At 40.2% G+C, this 21113-nt stretch overlaps 1 protein-coding gene across 8 annotated transcripts in view; it reads right to left on the reverse strand.

Annotated features, from left to right (window-relative positions):
- anks1a (ankyrin repeat and sterile alpha motif domain containing 1A) overlaps window positions 1-21113 on the reverse strand; it is a 54921-nt gene that overhangs the window by 24081 nt on the left and 9727 nt on the right. For 7 of the 8 annotated variants that reach the window (XM_023956740.1, XM_023956739.1, XM_023956738.1 and 4 more), the window contains exons 2-13: window positions 17975-18055; window positions 17468-17624; window positions 16626-16688; window positions 7414-7710; window positions 6921-6996; window positions 6731-6832; window positions 6543-6629; window positions 6302-6435; window positions 6007-6069; window positions 5032-5164; window positions 4633-4676; window positions 3721-3817 (exon numbers count right to left, since the gene is read on the reverse strand). In XM_023956740.1, the coding sequence (XP_023812508.1) occupies window positions 3721-3817; window positions 4633-4676; window positions 5032-5164; window positions 6007-6069; window positions 6302-6435; window positions 6543-6629; window positions 6731-6832; window positions 6921-6996; window positions 7414-7710; window positions 16626-16688; window positions 17468-17624; window positions 17975-18055 (1334 nt within the window). The remainder of the gene's footprint in view (window positions 1-3720; window positions 3818-4632; window positions 4677-5031; window positions 5165-6006; window positions 6070-6301; window positions 6436-6542; window positions 6630-6730; window positions 6833-6920; window positions 6997-7413; window positions 7711-16625; window positions 16689-17467; window positions 17625-17974; window positions 18056-21113) is intronic. The other variant, XM_023956743.1, reaches the window with a different exon arrangement.

Below are 21113 nucleotides of genomic sequence, written 5' to 3' on the forward strand. Positions count from 1 at the left end.
AGTCAGGTTGGAAAAAGAAAAGTTGGTGAGAGCTGGAAAGTGGACTTCTCAACTGAGAGGCAGATCCTTGGAGCGAGGCTAATAAGACACCACCCACATGTGCGGAAAAACAGATCTGCATTTGTTTCCAACCAGGAGAGAGGGAAAGAGAGAAAGGAGACAGAGCGGAGAAAAAGGCGTTTGTGTTCTGGAAAAAAAATGAAAAAAATGCGTTTCCAAGTCAGACATTTGTCAGGGGATGTTCTGTTTCTGGGAGTCGATGGACGTCATCTTTGAGAGCAGTCCTACCTTCACTCCCCAACACTCTGGATTCCCCCAAGTTTTGGAAGAAAGTGCTGGATCATAACTGCACAAATTCTATAAAATACACAGTTGTACTACAGATCTGTGAAATACCAAACTTACACGAGCTGGAAACTCCACAGGACTTGAAAGCAAGTGCAATTAAAAACAATTAAACTCCCTTCTCCCTCCCTCTCCCGGAGGACTGACTGCTGCACGAGCTCCGTTTCTGCGATCAAACCATCCCAGCTCGACGTTTCCCCGTTTCCATCTGCGCCCTGGCTTACCAAGCGACACTCGCCAGCCGGAGCTCAGTTTTGCCGTCTTTGTTGTCGTCTGCAGAGTGGCCAGCAGCTTCCTGTGTCTTCCTGCTTCTAAATCTAGACCTAATGGGGGCTCAGGAATGGAAATTTGAATCGCCCTATCCTCCAGCAGGAAGGCTCCTGATAATTAGTCCTGTGACACATATTGCATGTGTGTGTACACGTGTGTGTGTTGGCTTGGCTGGCAGGGTTCAGGGGGTGTTTGGTGACCGGGAATCTGGGTCAGCGACATCAGAGGAAAGTAATGGCCTGATGTGACACCTTTTGTTCTTCACAATACAAGGTGTCCTGTAAAACGCGCCGATTCTAAAAAAAAAACAACAACATTGGCATAGAACAAACCGAGTCCTTCAGTCTTCACGGTTTCTGAGGCCGTTTGGGGGATTGATTCAAACGACTCCCTGAACAAGAGACTGGTGAAGCACAAGGAGAAAGTATGAAAGTATGCGTGTGGGGGTTGAGTGTGTGTTATGGGGAGGAGAAGGAGCGGACTGTACACACGTGACGTGATCGCAGCCAAACGCCCACGTGCTTCTTAGCATATGGAGAGAGTGAACGCCCTATGAGCACATCCATGTGCTTCCAACCATCGCAACTGCTTTTAACCCTTGCAAACACCTTTCCTAGACTGGTATTTACGTAAGCTGACGTTTGTCTAACATCCGACTGAGGTCAGAGCAAGCGAGTGAGACGTTTGTTACATTTGCTTTGGAGACAGGATCGTCTGCTGACCATTTGTACTCCATTTGCACCTTTAAATTTTATTTATTTTTTTACATTTGCAGACATTTTGCTGTGCGCTTTAGGAGCTAAAACCAGCTTTAAGACGATAAAACATTTCACTGATGGAAAAAGTTGTAAGAAAACCACGGAGGTGACCTTAAAACTAGAAACCAAAGTTTCCGTTTAATCTCTGAGCTTTACAAAGGAGCATGTTGGGAACCGCAGTCGTCTTCAAGTGGTGATAAATGTAACCCCCACCATTCTGGTAATTCTTAAAAAGAAAGCCCAGTCCAGCTTACTCACAGCAACAGAACCACGTTAGCACAGGCAGCTTGGCTTAATCTGCTTTTCTGGTTTAGAGAACTCACAACAATAGGAAGCAAGTATTACATTTTCTGAAGGCATAGTGGAAGACTTATTTTTAAAGCTCACCATGGCCGTGGTTATGCTAGAGCGGATGGACGCGAAGCAAAGAAGCCCATTGTTTTTCAAAATCCACACCTGGAAGACTGTCAAACACTAATTTGGTATGTATGGATTAAAAAAAAATGAAAGGCTTGTAAGATGAAAAAACCGGAAAAGCTAAAAATTCTGCAAAAAAATAAAAGGCCGTCAAACGTTCAGTTTGACAAAATAAGGCTAAGAATTTTTCACCTTTTTTTTTTTTTTCAAATTTGCTGTGACTACGACGGAGTTTTAGGGCCACCAAAAAAAAAAAAAAGGTAAAATTACGAGATTTTAAGTTGTAGATTTACAAGAAAAAAACTAGAAATGTTACGAGATTAAAGTGGAAGTGAGCATTCAGAGCAGCAAGTGAACGCAGCGCAGCAGCAGACTGACCGACTAAACTAAATGGAACGGGTGAGCTGAATGTTTATTGATGACATTCCACATGTTTGGAAGCTCATTTGTTTTTTATTTATTAATGTTTTATTTATTGATGGGTGGTTTGCAGGATCTCTGCAGCTCCTTGATGAAGACAGCTGTGTCCCTGCAGCTGTCCACTTCAATCCTTTCTTCCTCCAAAGACAAGATCTCTACGTCTGCGTAATGCGTCTGTCTGAGGAGGAGAAGCACTTTTTGGCATTTTCAACGTTCTAATGCTAATATAACAGACTATTCTTTCATCTTTTTGCTTTATGTTAAAACGGGACGTTACCTCTGGAGGAGGGGGCGTATGTAACACTGTTTACTTCCGCATTGGTGTTCAGATGACAGGTTCATGACTTAATGAGACAAATGAACTTCAGGGTGTGTGAATGAAAAGGAGAATAAAGGCTGCAGCGGTCCTCTACACCCAAATGTGTCTCTGAGCTCCTTATTTTACAGATGAAACTCTGCTTCACTGACACCGAACCCCAGAAAGCCGGATCCACTCAAAATAATCTGATTTTGAGTCGCCAAGAGGTTCAGAATCTCTTTGTTTTTTAAATCTATCCGGAATTAAAGCTTCACAAAAGGCTCTACATATTTCATCTTCAAGCTAGGCTCCGATAAACGGAAAACTTTGGTGTTTTTTCCTCGTTAATCTATGACTTTTTTCTCGTAAATTTACGACCTAAAATCTCGTAAATTTAAGAGAAAAAAGTGTTTTGACAAAACAAAAAACTCGTAAATTTCCGAGTTTTTATCTCGTAAATAAAAGTCGTAATTTAACTTTATTTTGGTAAACTGGCCCTAAAACTCTGTCGTAAATTTCAACCAAACAACCAAATAAATTTTCAGAATAAAATCCCAAATTCTCTGTCTGCTGTCATCAATAAAACCCATTTGTAGTTGTGTATGGCGTTTAAATTTGCCCACATCCTCACACTTAATGTAAAAACAATTTTTTGGCTACTGTGGTTCTTTAAATTCTGTTTCCAGATTTTTTTATTTTGCATACTGCTACAGATACAACTGCTAAAACAAAAATCCCAGAAAGGAATTTTTCATTAGGGTATTTGCATTTGCACCATGCAAATATTTTTTATTGGGAGCTCTCCTCCTCCCCTGTGCTGCACACTTACTTCATGCACATGTGATGAAGGGGAATACTCAACTTTAAGCAAGAATGTGAGCCTGGGAATGCAACATAGGAATGTTCCAATCTGATGAAGAGCCTGCCTTCACATGCGTGGTGAAACCAGTCTTACCACTTGCTAAGGAATGTCGATCAACCCAAATCCCATCTGCTCACCGGAATGCCAATTCTGCATCTCCTTATAGTGCTAATCCAAGCCAGCCCATCTCAAGTGTACCGAGCTGAGATGCATTTCTCCTGTTTCATTGACGTGCTGGGCTCTGAGCTCGTGGCCGGAACGACCTCCCTGACCTTCTTTACTCTTACAAGAACAAAGGAAACAAGCGCGCTTGCAGCACCATGTCGGTTAACTAAAATGTACGGACTCACCTCCGGGAGCTCGAGGGCATTTCCGCGCAGGAGGGTGCAGACTGTCTTTCGTCTTACTTTGGGTTCTAAGGTCATTTGGGGGGACGCAGGATTTACGCTGGAGGAGGAGGAAAGAAAAAGAGCGCTGATATCACTTCAACACAAAAACCTTAAAACACCCCCCAAAAATGTAGCTTGCACTGTATTTCAGATGCAGCTAAAAATCTGAGCATCATATTTAAAATACTTGGACTAGTGTAACTGCATTTAAAAAATTCAAATATAGAAAAAGGCTCGTCTTAAGCAGTATTTTTTTCAAAATAAAGATCATATAATTGGTTTTGTTGCACCTTAAATAAAGGTCAAGAAGTTTGGAGTTTTTGGCATTAAAACAAAACAATGTGAGCCCCCTTTATGACACTGAAGTGAGCCAGAGTCTGTAGATCATGTCAAAACACTAGATTATCGTACACTCCTAAGACAGCCTATTTTATAGGGCCCAGAGAAAACTTTGCTTGATAAGATAGGTAATCAAATTCTGAATTAAATAAAAGAGAGAAAGTTAGATTTGTGCTCATGAAAGTGTAAAAGAATTTAGAGATTTCTAATTAATCCCCAAAATTAACTGAGAGGTGAGTCAAAGAGCAAAGCTGCTGTTTATGGAAGAATTTACTTTAGGTCATTATTTTGAAGCAAAATCTTACGTAGTCCTAAACATAGATCAAAACTTTTTTTATACAAGAATGTCAAAAATGACTAAATAAATGAACAAATATTTTGTACTAAAAAGAATTGCAGGGGGAAAAAACAGTTAAAAGCAGTTGAAGGTTTCAGGTTTTTTTTAGATAATTCAATCATATATTACTAAAATGACTTTCAAATAATAATTTAAAAAACCTATTAAATTTGAGCAATCAATGAATGCATAAATACCTGAGGTAGGATGCTGTTGGAAGACTGTGTAGTAGTATTCTCGTCTGAGAAAGTTCAAAAAGTAAGTCAGGATGGGTGAGGATGTACGCAAATTTATCAATCTATCCATGTTTTTCATTGTTAGATCAGACATTAGACTTTAAATGCAGCTTCTAAAATCATTTATCCATAGCAACAATCTTCAGATCAGATGGTACTGACATTAGCTGAATGATGGAGGAGGCAAATGTAAGTTGTTTTTAATCAAATGCAAAGTGAAAGACATTCAATTCTTCTTAAAAGGCGATAAGTGAAACCCCAGTCACAGCCTAAAAAAATGAATACAAAGCAGAGAAGCTTAGACTAAATGTCTCACTTCTAAGCACTTCCTTCTGCATTACTCTCACAGGACCTAATTACCTCTATGAGACTGGGATTCCTGGCTGGGTGGGGGGACTTTGGTCTGTGCAGACATCAACAACTCATACGTGTGATCCTCCTCTTCCTCCGCTGGCTCCCTCCTTACATCAACACTGCTACTACTATGCATGGGCTGAAGAAAAAGAAAACCAAACAAGTCATGTTACCTTGCATCTATATTTGGTTGCAGACAGTTCTCCAGACTTCTCAGAACCACAGACAGAAACAGAGAGTTTTTAACTTCCTAGTACTAGTTTTCATCAGAAAAAACTGTTTATCTGTCACGCTTTATGTCTACAGTTCCTCTGCTTACAGACTCCCTACGATGAAAATGAGGTTTGGGGTGTTTTTGCCATGTTCCTGTGGGATTTTTCTGATTATGTAGGAAATATATAAAGAAAGTAAGGCTTAAAATTGCATTTCTGAGTATTTCTTTATTCAAATTGTTGTGAATCAGGAGCAGACAAGATAAAATGCAGGCCACAATCTTCCTTCTCTGCTCCATTCTGAAACATCCACTTGTAGACAAATAGATCCGTGTACGTCTTTGTTTTCCTTGTCTGAGCTGGAATCTGGCTCTAAACTGTACGGCTGGACAGCTCAAATTTTGTTCCATTTTTGTTTCACCAGTAATGTTAGGTCGGGGGTGATAGGGGCAGTAAGCTAGCGGGAGAAAATGTAAACAAATAAATGACGGCGAGTATGGACGGGCTTTTTCCACGCCGACATTCAGCTCAGAGGCAAATTTCTAATGAACTACTACTGCTCTGTAGAAACTTTCTTAGAAAATGACACAGGTATATCAATTTATGTCTAAAAACGGCATAATGATAGGTAAAAGACCACTGGGAACGATTTTACAATAGATCAAAAGATGATTTGAGTGGATCTTTAAACTTCCTGCTGCATGCCGATGAATATTTATTTAGAAGGGTTATGAAATAATAGTGACTGTTGGTGTCTTAGTGGACTCACCTCTGAGCTGGTCTCCTCCTCTTGAGGAGGACCAGGGTGTGATGAATGGATAAGGCGATCCTTCTGTATAGATCAGTTAAGCAAAAAAATGAGCAGTTAATGATTATTTTATGTATTTGTAAAATCAAACCTTAATTAAATTAAAAGAATTAAATTAAAAGAACTGTGATGCTAATATGTTTATGTTTCCTTGTTCTTTGCAAAATGGGCGTCTACCTCCCTCTAGTGGATGCTTTCTGCTTCATTTGCAAAAAACCTTAAAGCTTTAGTAAAAATAGAAAAACATCTTCACAACCTTTCCAACTTCACTATCCGGCCGTCCTGAGTCCCTGTCAGAGGACTTGCCGCTGGTGAGGCTGTCCAAAGAGTGGCAGGAAGTGGCTTCAAACAGAGCTTCGTAGGGGCTCTCCTCCTCGGAGATGAGCTCAACTAAAAAGGCAAACAAAAGAGAAACTCAAACCCTGATTAAATAATGCTGAGCACTTCTGCCTGAACTGGTGCTAACAAAAAGCCTGCAGGAAATAACCGAATGTTACCTTTCTTTCTTGGAACTGGACTCTCCTGCGGTGGAGGGACTGGTGGAGGGGGGAGGTCAATGTCAGGATGTTTTCCAGTCATGTGACCTTCAGCAAACAGAAGATTTTAATCATACAAATTAAATGTAAGCTTATCCAGATGATTTTTTTTTCTGCAGATATTTGTTTAAACATTTTTTTTTTTTTACCAAGAATAAGAGCAGCGATCTCTTTGCTCTTCTGGGAGGGCATGTCTTTGACCGTGTCCAGAGCTGTGAGGCCCTTCAGGTCAGTAATGTTTACATCAATACCTAACAAACAGACAAAGTTGGCGCAAATATTGAAAGTTACTTAAAAGTTAGGCAAATGATAACTGAGCTTGAATTAAACATCCGTTACCGGCATTTAGAAGCTTCTGCACCACATCAGCCTTTCCAAAAAGGCCAGCTTCATGAAGGGCACTTCCTTTCTCGGTCTGTAGAAACAAAACAAAAACATACATTATAAAAAACACCGTTTTTATTAAAGCTACATTTTTCTAGAGCCATGTTTATGGGAAAAGAAGCTGCAAGAAGATGAGCTCAAATTCTGCCAAACTACATTACCGCATCCTATCTTAACAGAAAACCTTTAAACATAAAGGGGGTCCACTATGAGACATTTATGAAGCTGTGAAGCCCACCAGGGGGAGCACGGCCAGTTTTCATTCACAGCAGTTCCTCAGCAAGCTGACAGCTTAAGAGTTTTACATTTAATCACACAGCTTTGGTAGAAAGTAGCTGGGGAAAGCGGCGCTTCGGGAGGAGATTAAGCCTCCCAACATGGTTTTGGCCTCATGTCCGCATTGAGAAATACTTCAAAACAGCCGATTTTCAGCGTGGACCTGAAGTACCTCATAGTTGATGTCCATGCCTGCGTCCAGCAGCACTTCCACCACAGACAGGTGTCCGTTCCGGGAAGCTAGATGCAGAGGTGTGTGTTTCTTGGTGTTACAGTGAAGCAGGTTGGGGTGTGCCCTGAGCAGCAGCTTGACTACTTCCAGCCGACCATAAAGCGCAGCCAGGTCCAGCGGTGTCTCAAACTTGTTGTTCCTCATGGTGGGATCGGTGAGTTCCTCCAGAAGAAGCTGCACCACCTGGGTGTGACCATACTGGGCAGCACAGTGCAGCGGAGTCTCGTTGTCATTGTTCTGTTGGGAGGCCAGCAACTGGGTGAGAAGCAGATTTGGACACACGATGCGAATGTACAGAAGCTTAATGGAAAAGGGGAGAATGGCGATGGATGGACGTGTGAGGATGAGGAAGAAGAGGTGAAGCAGCTGAGCATCGGTGTGGATCAGAGCGTAGAGCCGGGTGCATTAGAATAAAAATGGGTCAGGAAACAGTACCCACACAAGTGAGTAAACTCAAGTTTGCAGGAAATCCCTACAAAATTGGAGAGCCTAGACCATTGAGTGTATACGAGAACTGGACTGGGTGACTCCTCCCCCGTCGCATTCAAAACAGGAAGTACAAGCTATTTTCAAGAAAGCAAAAGTAGACTTCTTTTATCAGTCACTATTTGTCAGAAAAACCATTCTTGATCTTTTTAAACACGTTCAGACGACAACACTTCTACACAGTCTTCTGCGTTCTTGGTAATCCTAATTTTATCATGATTATTTTTCTGTAGTGCAAGTTAATTAAAGTTATAAGCTGACTAATGTGTGTGGTCTCACGTCGAAGATTCAAACGTTTGATGCCAGATTCTCCTGAGCTCGCTTTCGGTGGAAGTATTGTGGCCTTCCAACAAGCTCTCTCCTGATTAGTGAGAGTGCTTGCCATAGAAACATCGACTTAGACCAAGTTGGACCAAACACCGTTTACTGACTTCGTCTGGTTCAAACGTGGCGGCGTCCGTATCGCGTAAATTGGCGACTGAATTGACCTCATTTGGTTGGAGCTGGAAGTAAACCATTTTCCATTGGTGCCGCCACACGCCCTCGGTCCAGTTCTCTTGTACAGTCCATGGAAAAGACAAAGAACTACAGCATGCACAGTCTTATAAGGACAAGTACATCAAGAAAACAGTGTTTTGAATCAAGAAAGACTCAAAGCACTTCAACAGAACACCAGGACAAACTCTAGATTCTACTGCTGCACATGCATTTCTTAGAACTGCAAATAAAGCTAGTTTAGCCCTCATAACTCAACAAAAAAAACTGCTGTGTTCTTATAATACCTAGAAAATATGAAGCGAAACTTTTGATCTTTTTTAAAAAACACTATTTTTACTTTTTAATCAATTGCAAAACCACAGATCCTGTTTTTAAAATTATGGACGACAAGACCAACTCAAACTGCTTTAAATGAAAACTAAGCTCGGTTCATATAAACACGAGTCCCATGCAAACAGGACCAGTTGAATGCTTTTGCTTCACCAGAGTCAAATCAAAATCACAGTGTTTTAGAGATCAACTACCGGTATTATCAATCTGTCTTTAGCTAAACGGTCTAATTTCAAACCAGGGCATGAAATCCCTGATGTTTGATTATTTTGTTTTATATTTATATTTCAGCCTTTTCGTCTTACCATCTGGTAAAAAAAAGTCAATATTTTTCAATAAAATTAGGTCCATGGAACACAGCAAAAAAGACTGTACATGGTATGACATGTTAATGAGAAAGGTGCCAGTTATACATAGTTAGAGTTACTGTAATTAAACTTTCCACACCGAATGTCCTAACTAAATATATCTCAAAAGGCTCTAAATCCTCATTTGAAGAAAAAATTGGTGTCACCAGCAGAAAAAGCAGCAGTCCGTTTGTCTACACAGAAGAGGAAGATAAGATGGAAAAGTACTCTAAAAGATTCTGTGTATTACATAATGCAACAGACTCACTGGGTCAGAAAAAATAGAATAAAGGATTTCACTGATGAGCCTTTGAGGGGCTACAAGTATAAGCTTCACATAAATATAATTTTTAATGTATAATTAGTCAACTTTTCAGCAAAACATTATTGGGTTTTATTGGAAAAAATGTAAAAAATATAGTCTGGTGTCAATTTCACAAACATTTGGAGTAGATTTTTAAATTGTAAGTTGGTTTTTATTTAGTAGTAAAGACTTTATTAGGCAAAGCAGATCAGAAAGTAATTAAAAGCAGTCGTTACAAGGTCAAGTCACTAAGTGCTGACAATTGGATCTAATGACTTGTGCTTCTCTATCAATGCCCATTATAGGAAACAGCCCCCAGCGTGGCTGTTGATCTGTGCTGCAGCAAGTGGCCAGCCAAGTCAGAATTGGTGACAAAGTCACAATAGCTGATTGAAATCTAAACTGTAAAACTCTATTTAGTTTATATGCTTTTTTTAAGGGTCAAATCAAAATAGTGGTTTAAGGCCACCTGAAAGAAGGCCTGGATGGCCCCAGATCTGCTGCAGTAGTACAGATGGGCGTGTCTGTTCCTGCAGAGCCACATGCTGAGAGTTACTCATTCCAGACACATACAAAGGACTGACAGCTGGTGTGAAAAGTCCCCACATGGACAAGCACCATGCCAGTTTGGACTAATCCCAGCGGAGTGTGGCAGCTGTGCCAGGGAAAATGGGTCATGGCATTCGATGGGGATCCGTGTGCCGGTTTGGACAGGTGTCATTTACCCCTTCACTGATACTTTTACAAAAAGCCCAGCAACAGATGGGTTCAGCAGGTATCTGCTGTATTGTTTAAAGGAAAGGCGGGAGAACTGAACTATGTTGGCAAAAGAAGGTCACCACTTCATTAGAGGCAAAAAAAAAACATGCATGGAAAGCAACAAAACGACACCTGCCTTTTAGACATCATGGACACAAACCAGAGGGGACAGAAAACAAAGCCACTTTTCTAGGACGAACCAAACCAAAGAAACCAAATGTCAAAACCTGACTTTAGATGTCACTGTCTGGGTGGTACCATTAGCCGGATTTACACGTTGCATGCTTTCATCTCGCGCATATGCATATGAACACAAACACAGTCTAAGCTCGCATAAAGAGAGCACAATGCCTCTCATCTGTAACGCACCACTAAGCATTCGTCACGGCTTTTTAATGAGATTCAGCCAGGCTCGGCAGCCAGACGTGCCTGCTGTGATTACATCAAAATGAGTCTTTTTCTAACAAATGGGCAGCACCTGCCTCAACAACAACTCAAGCAAAAACAGCACACTAGTGTTGAATATATTATCCTAATAGAATTTAAAGATGGTATAAGAATTTTAGGAATTTAAGAAATATAAAATTTACTTAGAAAAAAGTCTGGATATTTAATAACAAAAAAGTATAACAAAAATCATTTTAAAAAATGCAAGAAAATTGTTCCCAGAGTGATGTCATTTTGAATATGTCATGGCGTCAACCTCACCATTGCAATGCTCAGAAAAAGCAAGTCTGCATCATTGGGCAGCTTTAAACACGGTTACAGTAATCAGCTGGATGATGCAGTGATGGGAAACCAGCAACTATGTGGCACTGAGATCATTTTCTGTGGTAAAAACCATTTTGGCCTTTAGACAATTTATAGAGAAATGGGATTTTATCCAAGTAAATGAGTTTACAGACACCTGGTAGTGTGCTGGTTTAAAAAACTTTTTGACAAACTCAACGGCTCTGAAGGACAAATTGTCCTTATAATGATATTATGAAACCTTTAGACTCCAATCCTCTTTTGATCTGTTTTAAAAGCATTTCCAGTGGTTTTTTAATTATTATTATGCTATTTTTAGCTAAAATCCAAAAGCCTGTGTCATTTTCTAGGACATAGTTTCTGCAGAGCGGCAGTAGTTCATTAGAAATTCACCTGAGAGTTGTGGGCATGACCATTGGTAGGGAGGCAACCCCAAAAGCCCCTTCCCCTCCTCGTTGCTGAGAGCTCTCGGTTTACAGGGTCAATTGTTAACTTACAGCCTCTCACATCCCCAGCCTACTGGTGCAACCAAAATGGTGAGCAATATTGGAGCTCTTGAATTTTCAAACTGCCTTTTCCGTCCGCTCCTGTTTCACAAAAATTTAAATAAATATACGTTGAGCTTGAGTTTCTAAATACACATCCTCTAGTATTAGGAAAATCTCATGAGAAGATGTTAAAAACACCAAAACAATTACTTTTATTTAGGGCTGCATGATATGACGAAAACTCGCAATATGCGATATTAGTGACCAATGCGATGACGATAGAATTCGCGATACATGAACAAATAGCAAAATAGCAAAAGTCTCCCTTTCACTGCAACAGTTTAATTTAAAAAAAAGGTTAAGCCTAGTCTACATAGGAGGCCAATATCTAACATGAAAGAGCTCTACCCCGTTTGGTCAACAACGTGAAGGCGTCCATCTGATTGTTCAAATGCATAAATAGATGTATTCGATTTGTAAAATACTTCAAGCTGATTGTTTTAGCACATTTAAGGTAACCATTTATTGCAATTTTCGCCATCTTTTGCTATATTCATATTGCACAGCTTGATATTGCGATAATTATATATTTGCAATTTGTTGTGCAGGCCTACTTTCATAGGAGTGGCTCTTTAAACATGGTGGGTTCCAGCCTCGTATTCCGGTGCACAAGACTGAGGCTGCTCTCCAAGACTGGAATCTGCTTCGTCTATTCTACACCCAAAAACCATGTGAGCAGTCTAATAACCATCTGATAGCATGACACAACAAAAAGGCATTTGTAGCAAACAACCAGACAGGATACCAGATTACTTTTTTTTTTGGCTTACCTTAGACATCCAGGACAGTAGGGATTTTTTTAACAGTTTTTACAGCAAAATGGAAAGAATATCATCTTTATTTTCTCTTTAGACTTTCGTGCATCTTAAACAAATAGGGATTAGGGTCTCACCAGTGTTGATTGACCAACTCCTAACCTCATCCCATTGTGTTACTGTGCTGCACAATACTCTGAATGGCACGAGAAGTGCAGTAAAGGCTGATGATCCCAAAAACTTGCAACTAAATGACAGGAGCGTGGTCTGATTGGCTGGTTGGCTGGGCGCAGAGCGAGGCAGAGGTTACGTCAGCCTGGCCCCTGGTGATGATGATAGCAGTGGTGGTGATGGTGGTGAGGGGCGGGGTAAGGTGAGCAGCTGTTGTAGCTTGTATGCCAAAGGGACATCTGTGGTCAATGCAAGTGAGGCTCCCAATCCCTCAAGCTTCAGTGCATCCAGAACAAATTATACAGTTACAGGTGCAGACATCTGCATTTCAGAAATGTCCTATTTGCTTACAGTATTACTGTAATGATCAAACCTTCAATACTAAATGGAAAATATATTTCAAATGTTTTTTTAAATACATTTCAATGGCATTTTGAACAGAAAAGTTAGGGAGGCTACTTAATTCAGAAAATAGACTGTTGCAATTAATCTTTATTTCAACGCCGCACATTCCAAGCCAAATAGGAATGACTCTCTTGTAATGAGATAGACATTTAGTCCAATGCCATGGGTTGTAATTCTCCGAACAAAGGACTTTTTGTACCTTCTTCAACTAAAACTAAATTTCTGTCCCATCACAGTCACTTCTGCTTCAGTTTCAATTAACAGGTACACTTTCTAAACGACAATTCAAAAGCTTTAAAGATCTGACAATAGGTATGGCAAAAACTCAAAATCTACTGTCCTGTGGAAAGAAACGACTTCATTTAACTAACTTCCTTAAAAAATATTGATGTGAAATTATGAAACTGGTTAAATGCCACCGACCACACAGCCAGAAATTGAAGTGACAGACAGCAAGGTTCATGGAGTCTGCAGTCCGATATCCCAAAATACAGTATTTTATGGGAGGAAACTATTTAAATATGAGGCCAACAAGCTGCTATCATAAGTAATCATTCCCCAAGTCAGACAGCTTGAGTCCAGACCAGCACCAAGCTGCTCTGAGATTAGACCTGCTAAAAGACAAAACATTTACTTTTGCCGTATCTTAAAAACCTTGAGAGGCGGCTCTGCCATGTTTGATTAAGTGCAGGGTCATGTGCAGAACAGCTGTGCAGGAAACCACCAACACGCATCGCATTAGATGTGTGACCTATATAGGAAGCTGAGCGCCTGGGTGAAAAGAAGCAGGATGTGAGACCAGACAGACCAAAGCTAGAGGTTGGCCATTTAATTAACCATGGGGATTAATTAGCCCACTTTGTTTTAAAAAAAAAAGTATCACGGATGCATGAGTAGTATACCTCTAAAAATAAAAGCACATAGGGTACGCTACACACAGCCTTTCTAGAAAAACGTACACTTGAATTCTTGCCGTTTCAAGCCATGCAAGGTTAAATCCTAGTCTATATTTCTTTAGAGGAAACTTGATGCGACGTGGTGTTTTCCTTGATGGTGTGGTGATACGATCACAAATACAAGTTTCCTCTTGTCTGACGATCAAAATGTTCAAACTCTGACAACACAAAGAAGAATGTGTATCTGTTGAAAATATTCAGATCAGTCTAAGTCACGTGTTTATTGCATTTGTGGCTCAAGAGTTGGTCAGATCTTCTGTTTTTTTGCTATCAATTTAGATGACGACATTGAAAAATATATGAAGTTACCAAGCACATTACTATGTGGGCATATAGTACTGTTTAAAAAAAAAAAAGACGCGTTTTTGTTTGTAGTTTGGCCTTATACTGAGGATGAGTGACTTATATTATATTAGTTTTTTTGTCACCAACAACTGGTTGTTAGCAGTAAACATCTGCTAGGGGGCACTGCAGGCGTGTTAATCAGTATTTGCTACCGACAGCAGTAGAAGAAGCGCGGTCCAAAACAAACAAAGGAGAATCTGATCGTTCTCCTCCTGAACTTTAGGATTTTTTTTTGCATCAAAACATTACCATCACCGGTATTATTTTTCCTTGCTCTTACTAAAGCAAGACAACAAGTGCTGGTTATCAAACTGGGTAACAGACACTCCGAAGCGACTTATCTGTATCTCTATGTCTATTAGTTGACCTTTAACCATAACGATGTATATACATCCCCTCTCACATCAGAGTTCTTCACAGTCGCCGTAGGACCAACACCAGTGACACCGTTATGCCAATGTCCCACCCCTTTTTCCTTGTAGCAAGCATGAGATGTGGGAGGAGGGAGGGTACGAACACCCCCTCATAGACTCAGACAGGCACGGCTTGGCAGTCTCTCTGACACTGATGCAACAAGACTGATACACTGAAAATCTCCCATCCTCCACCTCCTCTTTGCCCCTCCTCTACATGAGATGGCACTGTGGTCCTGGAGTAGAATGCGAGTGTAGAGCCCTCATACGCTCCGCCTACTCGATCACATGATGCCATCAACTGAAACCATCCAGAGAGAAAAGCCCCACGATCCTCACTTTTGATTTATTCATAAAAGAATATTCATTATTCAGGGCCATGAGTGTGGGGCTACGTCTGAAAAAGAGCAAATTGAAAAACTGAACAGAAAATATATGATGTCTGGCAAAATGTGAAGATCTTTCAGTTAAAAAAAGAGATGTCAGCATAACCTGGATGTTTACACACCCTTTGCTATGACAACAAGGATGCTGCGATGCTCAGAGCCATCCTCTTTGTGCCGAAAGGATGTAGATGGGTTTCCCTGGGCAGCAGACTGTAACAGGAGCTGATTATGCCAGCAAAATAAATAAATGAAACACTGTAGTCACACCAATACACCTGTCAACATTCTCCTAAAACATGTTTCAGCTGCTGTAAGAAGGCTGCAGGAAGACTAAAAATGACAATGCAGAATACACCATGTCTTCCTCCCAACTACCAAAAACTATATAGTATCCTGGATATTAAAAGCAATTTGGCCACCATGCTTAGTACATTTTTTAAATGCCAAAATATGATGTCAGTGACTTCTCGAAGTAAAAACCTAATAATTACGAACATTTTACGAAGACTATTTATAAAACCACTCTGCTCTGATGAGGAAAACGTGGATGGTTGATAAAGAATAGATTTAAATACCGGTACATTATTTTCACATGGAAAATCTTTCAAATGCCATGCATTGTGGTCAATATTTGCCAATCTAGTGGCAATTGAAGCACACAGTTTTTGTAGATTCCCCAAAATGGCAAACACACTATAAAGTGCGCTATGCAGTAGTAGTCAAGGAATTCTAACACAACCAATGTCTTTCAGGTTAGCTTTACAGTAGCAGATAACAACTTAGAGATAAGGTTTCTTATTCTATTTAAGCAATGACCAAAGAATAGACCATAAAAAAAACAGTAGTGGGCTTTAATTGGCCTTAAAGCACATCAATATTTCTAAAAACGTGACACACACTGTTAAAAAATACAAATAGTGTGACAAAGGTGCCTTGGTAGTTATTATTGAATGCACAGGTATACACAGTGGTTGGTTGGACACGCTAAAAACAGCTGCTTCTAAAGATGCCAATTTCAACAAACTAAGCAGATTGAGCCTTTTGTGCAGCTGGGGAAAGGAGACGGCTGCCGTGGCAACAAAAAAAAACCCATGAAAGGCATTATGTTTGTTGAAGGTCAAGGGTTTTAGTCAACAAAAAAAACAGGCATAGAAATAAAACTGTGGAGAGAAAAAAACATTGGAACATACATTATATGATCTTCACATCAGTGTCATTGTTAAAGTTTGTTCTTACTTTTATAGATTATTTAAAAAATAAATTATTACCACTAACAGATAGAGAGAAACTTTTACATATACATCCTTTTCACACCATCATTTTGTTGTGAGCAGCTCCGAATCATGACAGCATCAAACTAACGACTGCAAATAATTTAACTTTGTTCTGGCAAATTATAAACTATTTTACCATTTAATAAAGTGAATATTTAGTCAGCAGAAGGTTTTGCTGCTAGGATATAGTAAAAACATTTTGAAATCATCCCAACATTGATGTTTGTTAGAGTACAATAAAAGTGGTTGGCATAGGACAAAAAGTCGGAGAGAAGAAGCGAATGCAAAAGCATTTCCGCACCTGAGTAGCAGAATTTGCTTGTCCCAAGAAGCAGCACCAGCAAACAGACCCAAGCACAGAAATGGCACAAAGCGGCAAAGCAAAGAGGCTAAAGGAAATGTTTCCAGCAGTACTTTGTACACACCTTGGCATTAATATAGGGGTCAAAGGGCCCACAGCGTTTGAACTCTTTAGGGTCTACAGAGCTCTGGGAGGGAGGAAGAGGAGATAAGTCGATGGTTTTGGCTCAGACAAGCAATGAACAAATGAGCGATGAACATGAATGAGTCAAACTAAAATGCAAAGGAGAAAAAAATCATTAGAGTTGAGTTAATTAACAATCAAATGTCATGAACAGGCAGGGAGCAATGACACAAAGTGAGATTTAAATTGCACCAAATGCAGTTTATCCACTTTTAAGAGTGTAGTAGTCCAGGTCCGATTAGATTTGCTCAAAATGTGTCATTTCTTCTCGTTCCAAACAGGCAGGTCAGAAATGGGTTCAGTCTACAGGCCGTCAGTGGATCAAGCAACCAAAGTAAATATCAAACATTAGAGGTAAAGCAGTTAAAACAGAGGAAACAAGCACTTCTCACATTTGCAGAGCATTCAAGTTTCACATTATCAAAGGAGAAGCCAGTCTCAAATGCACTAAAATGAGCTGTTGACCTCACAAGAAGTTTCCTAGAACTTATAAACAGTCATACAGAGGAAACTGAGGAAAACAACACCTGCAATTACAGCTATGAAAGTGTCAGAAGGTTTTTTTTTTTTTATTATGAGCTTCCAAACTAATGGAACTGTTAAATCACAGGATAGCAAACACTTGTTTTGGTGTAAAACAGACTACGTGATGCAACTCTTTAACATCTGTAGAGTACCAATGACACATTGTACTGCTTTTTTTAAGACATCTTTAAAAATGAAAAACCACAATTTCAACAGACTTGTCCACATTAGTATAGAGAAGTAAATGCAACAGCAGACCTGCTCGTTGATTTTGGGGTGTGAAGGTCCTTTGTGAATGAGAAGTTTTACGATCCGTTCGTCTCCCTTCCATGCAGCCAGGTGGAGGGGGTAGCAGCCCTTGCTGTCTGCAACGTTGGTCAAGGCCTCGTTCCGTAGCAACGCCTCCACCACGTCGCTGCAAATGAACAAAGCAGGAAAAGCAGGTCAGAGGCATCGTGAGCTAGGTGAGAAGATACACATAAATGACCTCAGCTGCAAGACTGAGCTCAAAGTCTTGCATGTCATATCATAATAAATGAGTGCTAACAGGAGCAGAATCTATTGAAAAACAGGTTATGGTAAATGCCTTACTGGGCATGTTTAGACGACTCTCTGACCTACATGTATCAGTCTGATTTTGCAGAGGCTAAGGGGCTATGACATCACCAAAACAGGCTTCAAATAACCACAATAAAAAGCAATGGTTCATTTAATAACTAGACTAATTGGGTGAGCCCTGTTTAATTCATTTTTTAGCTAATTTACCTGTGTCCATTCAAGGCAGCGTGGTGGAGGGGAGTGTATCCAGTGCAGTCCACACAATTCACGTTGGGGACTCTCCAGATGCTGTTAAGAGCAGAAATAAATGTTACGCATCAACCACATTTGAGAAAAAAAAACATCCATGGGTGCCACAAAGCTAAAACTGTCTGTGTAAAGTCTGTACAGAGTTTTAATCCTTTCAAAAGTAGTTTGTTGCTGTAAATAACACCTACTCGTTTCGCATCTGCAAACAAAATGTGGTGAAATGTGAAAAAATAAAGTACAAGTGCATTATAATTTGGTAATTTTGCAATATCAACTTGTCCTCAAGTAAAACATATTCTTATTTTCAATGCTATGCTTTCAGTTGACCTCAGTTGTGTTTGTAAAATGATTAAACGTCCCCATTTGCTGCTGAATTATTCTCACGCGACATAACTGACTGTCATGGGTCATCTTTGTTCATTTCCTACCCATGTGGGAAAAACAACTAAAATGTGCTACCGTTTAAAACCCGCTGGGTTTTTTTGTGCCACTAAAACACATTTATCAAATGTTCACATCTTTCTGCCACCATGGTTATCACTGTGGCTCAGTGAAATGATCCTGAGAATAAACAGATCAACAACAAACCAACATGAATCTGATAAATATTTCTGAAGACAGAAAGGTTGTTACAAATCCGCAGAACAGTTAAACAGCTGTTACTTTTATTTTAAATGTATAAATAGTTTTTATACATAGTCTATAAATCTTTTTTTTTTCACAGGGGGGCAAATTGCCACTGTAAAAGTACAAAGGTATTCATGCAGATTCCTTTTACTAACCCATAGATTGCGTTTGAATTTGCAATAGGTGTGGATTTTGCAACTGCATAATAGTTTTATAAGGAATATTACTCGCATTTTGCTCTGATAGTTCTCAGTAGACCCCCAGTGTCTCAACAGGATAACCTGCCCTGAAGCACTTTAGCAGGGAGAAGGCATGCAGAATCGCTGGATTAACAGGTGCTGGAAAATCCTCTTCCACCAAGCAGATGCTAAGAGAATTTCCTTAATCTAAGTCTTCTGAGCAAACATTTTAGGGTAAAAAAAAAAAAGTACTGAAATGAAGCTTAAAAGCCATGGAAATCTTTTAGTATCCGGTTCATTTGGTGCTTTGATTAACTTGTGCTGAATTATGCTTCCATCTTTGATCAGCTTGTTATTACTTTAAATCAGAAAATGGTAAAGAGTAAAGAGAGTGATGATGAAGTGGGACAGTAAAGATAGATGAAGCTCAAAAGGAAAAATGTGACGCTCCTCTGAAAGACCTCAGCACAGCCTAAATAAATCATGTGACTGAAATTCCAACACCACTGAACCAATTTCTGGAGACCAGTCATTGGCTAACAAACTAAAAGGATTGGAGCTAAAGACCCAATCTTCACAGCGAATGAATTCTAAAAGGAGAGCCTTTTGCCTCTTTTCTCAACTGTGTGAATCAAATATTCATCTGAAGAGGGAGAACTTTCTCCAGAGAAATATATGAAAGAAAACTTTCAATTACGAGTTCCATGGGTTAACCACAAATGGATGAATGGATCCACAACATAATCCGCATGTGGGTGTGACAGCATTTTTCTTAACAGGCTCCCATCAGCATGACTTGGCTTTGCACACAGTTTGTTTCTAAAATGCACTGTGGGGTACAATTACGCATGCAAAGCAGTCTCTCGCGGTTGTCTGCAGAACAATAGGCAAAAAAAAGGGATGCGGCACTAACTGCAATGCATAACTTCATCTGCTCATGTCTTCCAGCAGGTCTTCGTGTTCTCTTCTCAATCCTCAGACACATACTAGGATATGGGGCATCAAGGGCAATCGGCAAGCAGGAAACACTTCAGTGGGGAAATGTGCAAAGGAGGAAACTCTGGCCACTGTACTGGTAGGAGCGGAGGGGAAATGTGCAAGTTGTGATTATGTCACTTCTTAAGATCACGCATATCCACTTCCTCTGTTACTACATGCCAAATGTGTATTAAAAGAGTCCAGCAGCAAAGCCCTGCATGTGGCCGCTGAGCACATCAGAAGTGAAAACAGAGACAGAAACAGACCTCTGGTTGTCCTAGATAAAACAGTTACATAATGGCTAAGAAGGGGGGGGGGAATCCCAGATACAAATTAACATAAACATGAACAGAGCAGTGAGTATGGCAGCAGACTATAGCAGAAATCAGCCATAGGGCGGAATCAGAGCCATGCCAGATTATACACTGAATCAACACGACTTTGATTTCAATGCACTGATGGAGGCCTTTTCTCTGTACAGACGTTGTAAGCCATGCCAGGCACATAACATTTCTAAAAAAATGTAGACAAGGCAAAAACTGCAGAAAAATTTTGCTTTTATTGTGACTTGCGTGAAAAATGGTCAAAACTAAAACCCAACAGAGAATTAGGATCACACAACTTCAACCAGAACAATTTTTAATTAAACCAGCATAAACATAGTTCCGTTTTCTCTGTCAAAATACTTCTGTCGTCTGCCAGAAGCAGCTTTAAGAGAAGCACAAGTGTTACGCCCCCCCCCCCCCCCCCCCCCCGAGTATTTTGGTCCTTTGGCACTCAAGGGGATGAATCAGAATGATGCTCTACAATCCACTTCATCCTCTTACTATGGCTCATAGGCAACCCAAGTGAAAGAAGGGGGCTAAGCCCCAAAGCAGAGCAAAAATGGAGCTGATTTTGGGAGCACATTCATGGGAACTGATGATGGAATTCCTGCCTGAAAGGTTGCACTAATCCCTAATTTGCCTGAGGGAATATCAGTGGGATGAAACTGGGGTTTGAAAGACATTCAAGGGGGGGCAGTAGTTCTATGTTGCAGTAAGTCAGAATTGGACAAGGAAGGCAATATGGTAAATGGCGTATACTTATATAGCGCCTTTCTTCCTACAAGGACAAAGCGCTTTACAGTCACAGACCCATTCACCCAGTCACACACACATTCACACACACAGTCACACACTGGTAGAAAAAAAAAAAAAACTCCCAAATGGAGGAGGAGAAACCCTCCCTTGAGCCATAAAACCTACAGTTTCCGACAGGTTGACTCTTCCTGGCACAATAGCAACATTATGTATCATGGCCTTTGGAATGTA

This window comes from Oryzias latipes, chromosome 7 (genome assembly GCF_002234675.1).
Source record: "Oryzias latipes chromosome 7, ASM223467v1".
NCBI classification, from domain to species: domain Eukaryota; kingdom Metazoa; phylum Chordata; class Actinopteri; order Beloniformes; family Adrianichthyidae; genus Oryzias; species Oryzias latipes.